This window comes from Ranitomeya variabilis, chromosome 7 (genome assembly GCF_051348905.1).
Source record: "Ranitomeya variabilis isolate aRanVar5 chromosome 7, aRanVar5.hap1, whole genome shotgun sequence".
In the NCBI taxonomy this organism is placed as follows: domain Eukaryota; kingdom Metazoa; phylum Chordata; class Amphibia; order Anura; family Dendrobatidae; genus Ranitomeya; species Ranitomeya variabilis.
Window position 1 is genome coordinate 230,948,643 of NC_135238.1, and position 13,609 is coordinate 230,962,251.

The 13,609-nt window shown below is 50.0% G+C and overlaps 1 protein-coding gene across 1 annotated transcript; it reads right to left on the reverse strand.

The window, feature by feature from the left end:
* Positions 1-3,390: 3,390 nt before the first annotated feature.
* On the reverse strand, positions 3,391-13,495 carry LOC143784634 (tubulin alpha chain). The gene is made up of 4 exons (XM_077273119.1): positions 13,326-13,495; positions 4,749-4,971; positions 4,500-4,648; positions 3,391-4,421 (listed from the first exon to the last, which is right to left on the reverse strand). The coding sequence occupies exons 1-4, from the start codon at positions 13,326-13,328 to the stop codon at positions 3,450-3,452; spliced, it is 1,347 nt and encodes a 448-aa protein (XP_077129234.1). The 5' UTR covers positions 13,329-13,495; the 3' UTR covers positions 3,391-3,449.
* Positions 13,496-13,609: the final 114 nt, after the last annotated feature.

A 13,609-nucleotide genomic window follows, 5' to 3' on the forward strand; every position in this document is an offset into this window, starting at 1 on the left:
CTCGGACTGCAGGGCAGCTTGAACTTGTTTGGATGTTAGTCGAGGTTCTTTATCCAACATCCGCACAATCTTGCGTTGGAATCTCTTCTCAATGTTTCTTTTCAGGTCTTTGGAGATGGACTTGTAGCCTTGAGATTGCTCATGCTTCCTCACAATTTGGTTTCTCAAGTCCTCATACAGTTCTTTGGTCTTCTTTCTTTTCTCCATGCTCAATGTGGTACACACAAGGACACAGGACAGAGGTTGAGTCAACTTTAATCCATGTCAACTGGCTGCAAGTGTGATTTAGTTATTGCCAACACCTGTTAGGTGCCACAGGTAAGTTACCGCTGCTGTTAATTACACTAATTAGAGAAGCATCACATGATTTTTCGAACAGTGCCAATACTTTTGTCCACCCCCTTTTTTATGTTTGGTGTGGAATTATATCCAATTTGGCTTTAGGACAATTCTTTTTGTGTTTTTTTCATTTAAGACAAATTAAATGAAGATAATAAGACCAAACAATTTGTGTTTTCAATCATTTTCAGGAAGAAACTGAGTATTATCTAACAGAATTGCAGGGGTGTGAATACTTTTGTCCATGACTGTATGTACACAGTGACTGCACCAGCAGAGAATAGTGAGCGCAGCTCTGGAGTATAATACAGGATGTAACCCAGGATCAGTAATGTAATATATGTACACAGTGACTGCACCAGCAGAATAGTGAGTGCAGCTCTGGAGTATAATACAGGAGGTAACTCAGGATAAGTAATGTAATGTATGTGCACAGCGACTGCACCAGTAGAATAGCGAGTGCAGCTCTGGGGTATAATACAGGATGTAACTCAGGATCAGTAATGTAATGTATGTACACAGTGACTGCACCAGCAGAATAGTGAGTGCAGCTCTGGGGTATAATACAGGATGTAACTCAGGATCAGTAATGTAATGTATGTACACAGTGACTGCACCAGCAGAATAGTGAGTGCAGCTCTGGGGTATAATGCAGGATGTAACGTGACTGCTTTTCATGGTGAACACAGGTGCACATATCCTTTAATTGATTGGGATGATGACAGGAGCACTTGAGGCTGAGAGCATTATCTACAAGCTCCTGGATAAGACGCTGGGCTCAGACAAGCTTTTTGCAGGTTGTGGAGATGTTAGTGGACTCTGAAGCCATTGAGGAAGGATTGCAGCTAGTTGTTGATCATTTTCTTACTTTGACTTTGCACAATCTGGACAGACGTCTGGCCGCATTCACCTCAATGTTACAGCAGGAGAAAATCAACAGAATGTGGACCTGGCCGCCATAAGTCACCTTGGGACACAAGGAGGAAGAAGAGCCGGATAGAGGAGGTGCAGTGGTTGCATCTGGGCCCTGGAATTAATGGAGGCCGCTTTGGACTATTGATAGCGCAGATTCTGCATTGTGGCGAGTCACGTTTCTGTATCAGTCCCTCTGTAATAAAGCAGGAAGGCTTTTGTATCCGCCAGCACCGGACACAGCGGATTATAGCGATACACTGGCAATATGGAATAGAACATGGCACTTGTACAGCAGTGTGGAATACTTCCTGCATGTTCTCATGAGTGACATCTCTGGCCTTGGAGGTGAGACAGCACGGACGAGGGGGGTATTCAGTATAGACGCCAGCATCCGTGCGCTACAATCTTCTGTGCATTGTCGGCCCTATTTATGCTCTGCCTCCTTAGAACATTTTAATTATTTCCATGTATAACTAATGAAACTATATACAAGTGCTTCTCACAAAATTAGAATATCAAAAAGTTAATTTATTTCAGTTCTTCAATACAAAAAGTGAAACTCCTATATTCTATAGAGTCATTACACACAGAGTGATCTATTTCATGTGTTTATTTCTGTTAATGTTGATGATTATGGCTTACAGCCAATGAAAACCCAAAAGTCATCATCTCAGTAAATTAGAATAATTAACAAAAAACACCTGCAAAGGCTCCTAAGTGTTTAGAAAGGTCCCTTAGTTTGTTTCGGTAGCTCCACAATCATGGGGAAGACTGCTGACTGACAGATGCCCAGAAGGCGTCATTGACACACTCCACAAGGAGGGGAAGCCACAAAAGGTCATTGGTAAAGAAGCCGGCTGTTCACAGAGTGCTGTATCCAAGAATATTAATTGTTAAGTGGAGTGGAAGGAAAAAAGTGTGGTAGAAAAAGGTGCACAAACAACCGGGATAACCGTAGCCTGGAAAGGATTGTTAAGAAAAATTTTATAGAGCAGTTCATGCTTCACAAGCTTTTTGGAGATTGAAATGTCATTCTCCAGCAGGACTTGGCCCGTCCACACTGAAAAAAGCACCGATACCTGGTGTAAAAACAACAGTATCTCTGGGCTTGATTGGCAGCAAACTCGCCTGACCTTAACCCCATAGAGAATCTATGGAGTATTGTCAGGAGGAAGATGAGACACCAGACCCAAGAATGCAGACGAGCTGAAGGCTGCTATCAAAGCAACCTGGGCTTCCATAACCCCTCAGCAGCACCACAGGCTGATCGTCTCCATGCCACGCCGCATTGATGCAGTAACTGATGTAAAAGGAGCCCTGACCAAGTATTGAGTGCATTTACTGAACATACATTTCAGTAGGACAACATTTCTGATTTTACAATCATTTTTGAAGCTGGTGTTATAAAGTATTCTAATTTACTGAGATAATGACTTTTGGGTTTTCAGAATCATCAACATTAACAGAAATAAACACTTGGAATAGATCACTCTGTGTGTACTGACTCTATAGAATATAGGAGATTCACTTTTTGTATTGAAGAACTGAAATAAATTCACTTTTTGATGATATTCTAATTTTGTGAGAAGCACCTGTATTTAGCATTTTCTGATTTAAGTGATACATTTTATCAACCAAAAGCAAAAAATAAAAGAATGGCTGATTTAGTTTTGGAAGCTGAAATTTCTAATGATCTTCAAAGTGCTGAACAATCTGACATGTGTCCAGACGGGTGAAGGCCTCCAGCCAGAGGGTGCAGTCAGGACAGTCTCCCTTCTGAGGCTCCAGCATTATGTTCCTGGCTGCACATGACCCAGATTTACCCCCTTTTCCACCTCCTTTACATTCCCCCCCTCACACACCACTTGTCCTGCAGCTTTTACTGACCCCAGAGATCATCCCCCCCAGTCAGCAGCCGGCTGCCATTCATTCCGCCGACATTCCTTCCTCTACTTCTCGGATATCACTGATGAAGGACATTGTGGGATTTGCTTCTGACCGAGGCCTCCCTCTACATTCACTCATGTTTTATATCAGAGGGGTCTCGGAAGATCTTTACATTAGAGATTTATTCATTGTATGAATAAGTAATGTCTCCAAGATTGGGGAATAAAAGGTGAAACATCAATCACAAACAAAAGTTACAACTGAGGTTTATTGCTGCGGGACATGATACAGTTATGGACTACGACACTTTATTCTTCTCCTTCATCCTCATCTTCATAAGAGTCTATCCCAACCTCTTCGTAATCCTTCTCCAGGGCGGCCATGTCCTCCCGAGCCTCAGAGAACTCTCCCTCCTCCATGCCCTCTCCCACATACCAGTGCACGAAGGCTCGCTTGGCGTACATGAGGTCAAACTTGTGGTCCAGGCGAGCCCAGGCCTCGGCAATGGCGGTGGTGTTACTCAGCATGCACACAGCGCGCTGCACCTTGGCCAGGTCTCCACCGGGAACTGCAGTTGGTGGTTGGTAATTGATTCCAACTTTGAACCCTGTTGGGCACCAGTCCACAAACTGGATGGTGCGCTTGGTCTTAATGGCAGCAATGGCGGCATTGACATCCTTAGGTACCACATCACCGCGGTACAGCAGGCAGCAAGCCATGTATTTACCATGTCTGGGGTCACATTTCACCATCTGGTTGGCCGGCTCAAAGCAAGAGTTGGTGATCTCGGACACAGAGAGCTGCTCATGGTAAGCTTTCTCTGCAGAGATGACGGGGGCATAGGTGGCCAGGGGAAAGTGGATACGGGGGTAGGGCACCAGGTTGGTCTGGAACTCTGTCAAGTCCACATTCAGAGCACCATCAAACCTGAGAGAGGCTGTGATGGAGGACACGATTTGACTAATGAGTCGGTTCAGGTTGGTGTAGGTCGGGCGCTCAATGTCCAGGTTCCTGCGACAGATGTCATAGATGGCCTCATTGTCCACCATGAAGGCGCAGTCTGAGTGCTCCAGTGTGGTGTGCGTGGTGAGGATGGAGTTGTATGGCTCAACCACAGCGGTGGAAACCTGAGGTGCTGGATAGATGGAGAACTCCAGCTTGGACTTCTTGCCATAGTCAACGGAGAGACGTTCCATCAAGAGGGAGGTGAAGCCTGATCCAGTGCCACCACCGAAACTGTGGAAAACCAAAAATCCCTGCAAACCTGTGCACTGATCGGCCTGTAAGAGTAGAGAGCACAATTAACAGCTGAACATGGCAGGCGGCACGCAGAGAGATGATCAATACGAATCACTCACCAGCTTGCGGATTCTGTCCAGGACGGGATCAATGATCTCCTTTCCGATGGTGTAATGGCCTCGGGCGTAGTTGTTGGCTGCATCTTCCTTGCCACTGATGAGCTGTTCTGGGTGGAAAAGTTGGCGGTAGCTGCCGGACCTGACCTCATCTAGAAAGATAATGGAGCGGAGATATTAGGACGCAAGGAAAATTATATGGCACCATGTGGGTGCTGCTTTAGAAGGACCCCCCCTACCCACTATACTCACCGATCACAGTGGGCTCCAGGTCCACAAAAACAGCGCGGGGGACGTGTTTACCAGCCCCCGTCTCACTGAAGAATGTAGTAAAGGAATCGTCGCTTCCACCGATGGTCTTATCACTGGGCATCTGCCCGTCCGGCTGGATACCGTGTTCCAGGCAGTACAACTCCCAGCAGGCATTGCCCATCTGGACTCCAGCCTGGCCAACGTGGACGGAGATGCATTCCCTCTGAAAAATAAAGAAAATACATTAAGAAATGAGTTTTCACTCTGGATTTCTCTCGTACATGTCATAGCCCTCTCCTGATGCTTCTTTAAGCCTCTTTCTACAATAGAATGGTCCGGTCTTCGTATGAGAGGGGTCCACTCATGGGTTTCTACATTTGGAGATGGGGTCCACCATATAATGTGCATGTAGGGTAAGATCAGCCACCAGCAGATACCAAGTCCTAAGCCTCATTCACACGTCCGTGTACAGATCAGGATGCCCAGGATGGCGGCAGTCTCCTGAGCCGAACTTCATAGCTTCATAACGATATATGTTCAGGAGAAAAGCGACCGGTCTGTGCATGATCCATAGACGGAGGTCAGAGTGAGACCGCATAAAAAAAAGCCATTAACAGCGACAACATGGAGAATCCCACAAAATAGTCTTGTATTGTGCACCAGCAGAATAGTGAGTGCAGCTCTGGAGTATAATACAGGATGTAACCCAGGATCAGTAATGTAATGTATGTACACAGTGACTGCACCAGCAGAATAGTGAGTGCAGCTCTGGGGTATAATACAGAATGTAACTCAGGATCAGTAATGTAATGTATGTACACAGTGACTGCACCTGCAGAATAGTGAGTGCAGCTCTGGGGTATAATACAGGATGTAACTCAGGATCAGTAATGTAATGTATGTACACAGTGACTGCACCTGCAGAATAGTGAGTGCAGCTCTGGAGTATAATAGAGAATGTAACTCAGGATCAGTAATGTAATGTTTGTACACAGTGACTGCACCAGCAGAATAGTGAGTGCAGCTCTGGAGTATAATACAGGAGGTAACTCAGGATCAGTAATGTAATGTATGTACACAGTGACTGCACCAGCAGAATAGTGAGTGCAGCTCTGGGGTATAATACAAGATGTAACTCAGGATCAGTAATGTATGTACACAGTGACTGCACCAGCAGAATAGTGAGTGCAGCTCTGGGGTATAATACAGGAGGTAACTCAGGATCAGTAATGTAACGTATGTACACAGTGACTCCACAAGCAGAATAGTGAGTGCAGCTCTGGAGTGTAATACAGGAGGTAACTCAGGATCAGTAATGTAATGTATGTACACAGTGACTCCACAAGCAGAATAGTGAGTGCAGCTCTGGAGTGTAATACAGGAGGTAACTCAGGATCAGTAATGTAATGTATGTACACAGTGACTGCACCAGCAGAATAGTGAGTGCAGCTCTGGGGTATAATACAGAATGTAACTCAGGATCAGTAATGTAATGTATGTACACAGTGACTGCACCAGCAGAATAGTGAGTGCAGCTCTGGGGTATAATACAAGATGTAACTCAGGATCAGTAATGTAATGTATGTACACAGTGACTGCACCAGCAGAATAGTGAGTGCAGCTCTGGAGTATAATACAGGAGGTAACTCAGGATCAGTAATGTAATGTATGTACACAGTGACTGCACCAGCAGAATAGTGAGTGCAGCTCTGGAGTGTAATACAGGAGGTAACTCAGGATCAGTAATGTAACGTATGTACAGAGTTTCTTCACTCTTCATCTATGCGGACAGCAATCGCTTTAGAAGGATGTAAAAAACCTAAATCTACACACGAGCTGTACAGTCACGGTCTGAGGTGGACATCCCCTTTAAGAGTAAAGTGTCAGGAACATATGAGCTGCGCTGTTGCAGAGAGCAGCAGTTGTCAGATTCCACAGGTCGGGGATGTGCAGCTGTCTGGGCTCTAGATCACATTGTTCGCTTCAGTCCCTGGATTTCACCTTCCATTATTGACATAAGTCACCTCCACCTGAAACCTGCAGAACTTGCACAAACAAGTCTGCACACCCTCTCCTTAGGGCAGCGGTGATAATTGCACCCGCCATTCCGGGTCTCGCCCTAAAGATCTAAAAAAGCACAACATATGGTCAGACCACAATGCGAGCTGCGTGGGCGCTGTTATTATTATTATTGAGGCTCCAGCGGAACGATTTCATCAGGTCTTTGAAAGCTCAGAACCAGCAGTGAGGATTTGCCTGTGTGTAGGGAGTTGCACTATTAGCAATTTTCTAAATTATCTAAATTCTTACATCCTTTCTATAAAGCACAGTTGGGGAGATAAAAAAACAACAACAAAACAACTCTCTATACTCCGCTCCTCGCCCGCTGCCTCCTCCGCGCGCGCTGCTGCATTGCCACCCGCCGGGCGTCACGTGACCGCTGCAGCCATCTTATTCCATCCAGCTTCTTACTGTTTGGACAGAATAAGAAGACCACGGCCATCACGTGACGCCCCCCGCAGGATGTCGATGCCAAGAAGACTTGACGGGGGAGGGGACAGTAGCGCCGTGCCGGTGATTGATCTTCCCAATTTTGGGAAATTTTAGCCCCATCACTGGGTCCGTACGGATCTACGCCTCCAAGGACTTCCCAATTGTGGTGGTTTTCACCACGGAACATCCTTGAATTTCCTAGGACTGTTTCCGAAAAATTATTGGGACTTTTGAGAAGGATGTATGCCCATACGGACGTTCTAGAGGGATCCCCTTCATCAGCCAGGGTGGAGAGCTGCCGAAAGAGCCGAATCCGCTCTGGATCACTCGGTGGCAATCAGCGGATCCTTGTGGAAAGTTACATGGGGTGTATCACTGAAAAGATGGAGGATGGGAGCGAATGTAGACCGGGGCGTAACCATAGGGACTGTAATGGGGACCGTGCCCCGGACCGGTACCACCTGCCCTGCTCCCCTTCCCCGTGTGCTTGATGGGGGGGGGGCGACCTTTCTTACCGATCCATTATAAGCTCACACGTTCTTTACAGATCTGGTCATGTAACCTGTGACCGGGGAGAGCATTGCACTCGGGTGAAATCAGCGATTGTCCCAGCGAACACTTGGACTTGGGACTTTTAATAACCTGCGGGATTAGCAGGTATAATCTCCGTGTGGAATGCGGGGCGGCGCTTATGTAACGACGAAGATCACGTCAAAACCTGAAGTACAAACCAGGCGAGTCCTGTGAGCGGCCGAGAACCAACGTGGAAAAGTGCGAGCAGTGGTGACCAGGCCTCAGACCCCCAAACAGCACAGCGTAGCGGTGACCAGGCCTCAGACCCCCAAACAGCACAGCGTAGCGGTGACCAGGCCTCAGACCCCCGAGCAGCACAGCGTAGGGATGACCAGGCCTCAGACCCCCCCAAACAGCACAGTGTAGTGGTGACCAGGCCTCAGACCCCCGAGCAGCACAGCGTAGGGATGACCAGGCCTCAGACCCCCCCAAACAGCACAGCGTAGCGGTGACCAGGCCTCAGACCCCTGAGCACGCAGCACTGTGCAGCGGTGACCAGGCCTCAGACCCCCGAGCAGCACAGCGTAGGGATGACCAGGCCTCAGACCCCCAAACAGCACAGCGTAGCGGTGACCAGGCCTCAGAAGACCCCCGAGCAGCACAGCGTAGGGATGACCAGGCCTCAGACCCCCAAACAGCACAGCGTAGCAGTGACCAGGCCTCAGACCCCTGAGCAGCGCAGCACTGTGCAGCGGTGACCAGGCCTCAGACCCCCCCCCCCCCCCCAAGCAGCGCGGCGGTTACCAGGCCTCGGACCCCGGAGCAGCGCAGCGCCGGGCACCAGTGACCAGGCCCCAGACCCCCGAGCAGCGCAGCGCAGAGGTTACCAGGCCTCAGATCCCCAAGCAGCGCCATGCAACGGTTACCAGGCCCCAGACACCTGAGCAGCACGGCACTGTACAGCAGTGACCAGGCCCCAGACCCCCGAGCAGCGCAGCGCCGTGCAGAGGTTACCAGGCCTCAGATCCCCAAGCAGCGCCATGCAACGGTTACCAGGCCCCAGACACCTGAGCAGCACGGCACTGTACAGCAGTGACCAGGCCCCAGACCCCCGAGCAGCGCAGCGCCGTGCAGAGGTTACCAGGCCTCAGATCCCCAAGCATCACAGCGCCGTGCAGCGGTTACCATGCCTCAAACCCCCGAGCAGCGCAGTGAAGCGGTTACCAGGCCTCAAACCCCCGAGCAGGCCCGTGCAACGGTGACCAGTCCCCAGACCCCCGCAGCGCCATGCAGCTGTTGACAGGCCCCAGACACCTGAGCAGCGCGGCACCGTACAGCAGTGACCAGGCCTCAGACCCCCCAGCAGTGCAGCGGTGACCAGGCCTCAGACCTCCGAGCAGCGCAGCATCGTACAGCAGTAACCAGGCCCCAGACCCCCGAGCAGTGCAGCGGTGACCAGGCCTCAGACCTCCAAGCAGCGCGGCACCGTACAGCAGTGACCAGGCCTCAGACCCCCCAGCAGTGCAGCGGTGACCAGGCCTCAGACCTCCAAGCAGCGCGGCACCGTACAGCAGTGACCAGGCCTCAGACCTCCGAGCAGTGCAGCGGTGACCAGGCCTCAGACCTCCGAGCAGCGTGGCGCCGTACAGCAGTGACCACATATGATGTCACTTTTTTCTTCAATATTTTTCATAGTTTTTTTTATAGTCTTATGAAGATGTGTACAAACATGGCAGACAAGGGGGCGCTCTGGAGGGTCCCAGCGTCTTGGCGCCAATGGCAGTTCTGTTGCGAGGCGCCGCTGGGTGTTGAAGGGGCACCTTCCTACATTTGCAGCCTCTTAAATTGCGCTGCCACAATTGATAGTGTCATCTAAAGACCCCCATACACATTAGAATAAAGCCGGCAGATCTCGCAGATATCTAATCTGTATGGGGGTCCCTGCACTTACCCGGGTCAGCCGGGCACTGGTGCCAGCCCCCCATACTTGCCAACTTTCCCAGGACATCTAGGAGGCTCCCTGAAGCCAGTAAGACCCCCCAAGGAGCCAATAACACTTCTTGGCACGTGTTGAATCGTTCTGTAACCCGACAGAAGGCAGCAATTCCGGAAGGTTTCTTTTATGGAGGGGATACGGGATGGGGGGCTCGGAGAGGCACGGAGGTGGAATGGCCTGAAAAGATAAATGCAGCTGCGCCAAAGAACTTATGGCAATGCGCTCGGTTATTGCAAACTTTACAGAAAGAGGGGGCGGAAAGTGAATCGGGGGGGGGGGGGGGGCAGAAAGTGAATTCGGGGGTCCGGAGCCGCAGAGGACGCTGCCCTCTAATAATAATAATCTGCAGGGGGCGATACGTCTGCAATGTGGCGCTCCAGCTGTAATAAACTACTACTCCCACCAGTCCGGCCTTAAAGGGAGTGTATAAGATGGGGGGGGAGCTCCGAGCTGTTTTTTTTTTATCCTCCTGAGGCAGCGCCCCCTCTGGCTGTTTCTGGCATTGCTCTGCTCGGCTCTACATAAACTACATTATTATTCTTTTTATCTTTGGTGAAGAGAATAAATAAGAAAAAGCAAAGAGTCCGTGTATAAGTCACCGAAGATAAGAAATCAGGAGGTAATGGAGCAACCATGTTAGCAGTATAATACCGTCATCTAGCGCTCCGCACCGGCAGTGACTACACAGTGTCCAATACTAGTTGCCATAAGACTTAAAGGGAAACTCCAGACACTTTTTCTTTCTTTTTTCTAAATCCCTTTTCTCCATCTCCTGTGAAGTTGAGCTGAGATCGGGGTGCTGTGCTCTATGGCGCTGGCCCCGGAGAGCCATAAAGGGGGGTCCTCCTGGACTGTACCATTGATCATCAATGTTTCAGCAGAGAAGCGGGAGGGTCCTTCATCGCACAGCAATGTGAAGAAGCGGTTTGGTCGGAGTTCCCCTTCAGCTTTCTCTAGTAGTCCGTGGGTAAATCAGAATAGGGAAGGCTTTACAGGCTGGGGAGGCAACTTCTATAACGTAGGGGTTTTTACGTTCCCGGCAGTGTTCCCCTTTACCTATAGCCAGGTGTGAATGAATGAGAACAATGTTTCCTCCAAAACCGGAAATTCGGACCTTTCTCAAGTCAACAAAGTAAATGCTGATGTAGCAGAGCCGGCGTCCCCTCCGGGGGTCTCGTCAGCCCTCCTGTTATGGGTGAACCTGGCATTACTGAAATGCCGTTATGATGCGGGGCCTATAGGCAGGGGCCGAGGATCAGCGCCTCCGACCTCATTCACATTCATATGAAGCATTAGAAATCCAGGCACCGTGACCTCCTATCCCAAATCACACATAATCCCGCCATGTCTGCCGCAGACCTATCTGGGGGTCCCAATAGTGAAACCCTCAGCGTTTATACTTTCATCATCCAATCAGTGGACCGACCCCCTACACAAGCTTTCAGGGTGTCAATCATGTTTCCATTCACTGACAGCCAGCAGAGATCTTGACATTGGTGATTTATTGTAATGTAAAGTATGTTACATCCATATAAGACGGCGGTGGGCACCAGATCCCCCTGTGTGCTGTCCGCGGCCCCCCATGTGCTCGGCCCCCGATGTGTCTGGGTAATTCTAGAACGGGTGTCAGGCAGGTGCTGGGAATTCTCCATGTGACAAGCCCAAGATAAACACATGACGGATCCCCTGCACCCATCGGGCTCTACTACAATTACCTAGTTAGGAAAGAGGCCCGGGATGGCGCCCGGCAGCTGGGACCCTGAAGAAGAGGTGGGAGGGGTGACCCAGAAAGCCCCCCAGTGACAGGTGACCACGTGTCCTCAGTGCCCACCCTGCTGCACCACGGCCTGGGAGCGCCCCCTGGACAATGGCCATATAACCATCTGGGAGCTGGGCAGCACTAGACTGGCAATGGCGGCCTCCTTGGTTGTCACCGAACTTTCCCAGAAAATACAGAATGGATTTAAAGAGGTTTTCCATCTTTGGGGACAATTTCTGTTTGTTAACCGCATGTATTTGGGGCTAAAAATCATTTTTGCAATTGGGTTTCATTAATAATATTGCACCGTTTGCCTCTGCGGCTGCGGAAGGAGTTATCTGAGTATCGGTCACGAGTTTCTCTCTTATCTGTCTTTTTATGAGCTCCTCTGAGTTATGATCACATCAAAGTAGAATACGAACCTATAAAAGCCAAAAAAGTGCAAACTTTTCAAAAGGAAAAAATATATATTTTTAGGCCCCCAAAAACTGCAAAGTAAAACAAAAATAAAAATTGCACAATCCCTTTAAGACAAATGCATGAAAAGTAACAGCAGTGAGATGGCACCGAGTGTGAACCTGCCGTAAATGGCGCGGACATCCTGCTGATGACACCTCCAGGTTACAGGAGGGGAATGTGAGATTCCCACAGTCTGAGGGCGACAGGACGGTGCAGCAGCGCTGAGTGGGTCGTGTGGCACAGCCCTTGGTGAGAGGTCAGGGGTCGGGTCTGTGCCCCCTATTCCTGCACTGACCCCTCTCCCCTGGGTGCAGTCTTGTGCCCCGATGGTCAGGGGGGTCCTGGCAGCAATAAAGCACCTGACAACACACTCGGCTCTGCTGCATCTGACAACACACTCAGCTCTGCTGCATCTGACAACACACTCAGCTCTGCTGCATCTGACAACACACTCAGCTCTGCTGCATCTGACAACACACTCAGCTCTGCTGCATCTGACAACACACTCAGCTCTGCTGCATCTGACAACACACTCAGCTCTGCTGCATCTGACAACACACTCAGCTCTGCTGCATCTGACAACACACTCAGCTCTGCTGCATCTGACAACACACTCAGCTCTGCTGCATCTGACAACACACTCAGCCCTGCTGCATCTGACAACACACTCAGCTCTGCTGCATCTGACAACACACTCAGCTCTGCTGCATCTGACAACACACTCAGCTCTGCTGCATCTGACAACACACTCAGCCCTGCTGCATCTGACAACACACTCAGCTCTGCTGCATCTGACAACACACTCAGCTCTGCTGCATCTGACAACACACTCAGCCCTGCTGCATCTGACAACACACTCAGCCCTGCTGCATCTGACAACACACTCAGCTCTGCTGCATCTGACAACACACTCAGCTCTGCTGCATCTGACAACACACTCAGCTCTGCTGCATCTGACAACACACTCAGCTCTGCTGCATCTGCACAGACGGGTCAGGGGGAGAGGAGCTGCAGGAAATGAGGATGTTGTAACCGTCATGATGAAATCCCGCAGCGCCTGATGGGGGTGATGATACTCGGACAGGCCCAGAGGTGGCAAATTCTCCCTCCAAAAAAAAAAAAAATCACAAAATTCTCCTCCAGCAAAAGAAAAAAAAAATACAACCCACCCCTTAAAATACATAAATAGCAGGAAAGCAAAGAGTTAATCTGGCGCAGAGGGGAGATCTTGTCGGCAGCTCGTCAGCACCCGGCGCCGACCTGGGGGCCATGATTAAAGGGCCAGTACACATCTGCAGCAGGGAGGCGTTACCGCAGGGCGAGAAGCCGCATCGCAGCGCAGGACTCGGGCGCTCACCATGTTGTCGTGTCCGCGGGGGTCGGGCGGGAGCTTGGCAGTGGTAGATTCTCACCGGAGCCTGGGTGACGGATCTCTGTGAGAAGTGAACTGTCAATTGCGCAGACAGTAGCCTTATGTAGGGAGGCGGTGCCGGGAGGGCTACGTACACGCCCAGGGGCGGAGTCATCGGTGCAGTCACCACTACGGAAAGGGAAGAGCTTTGTAGATAAGGGCACGCCTTCTGGCGAATCAGAGAAGGTGGAGGCGGAGTCTGCATCAGAATCTGAGATTCCTATAGGATT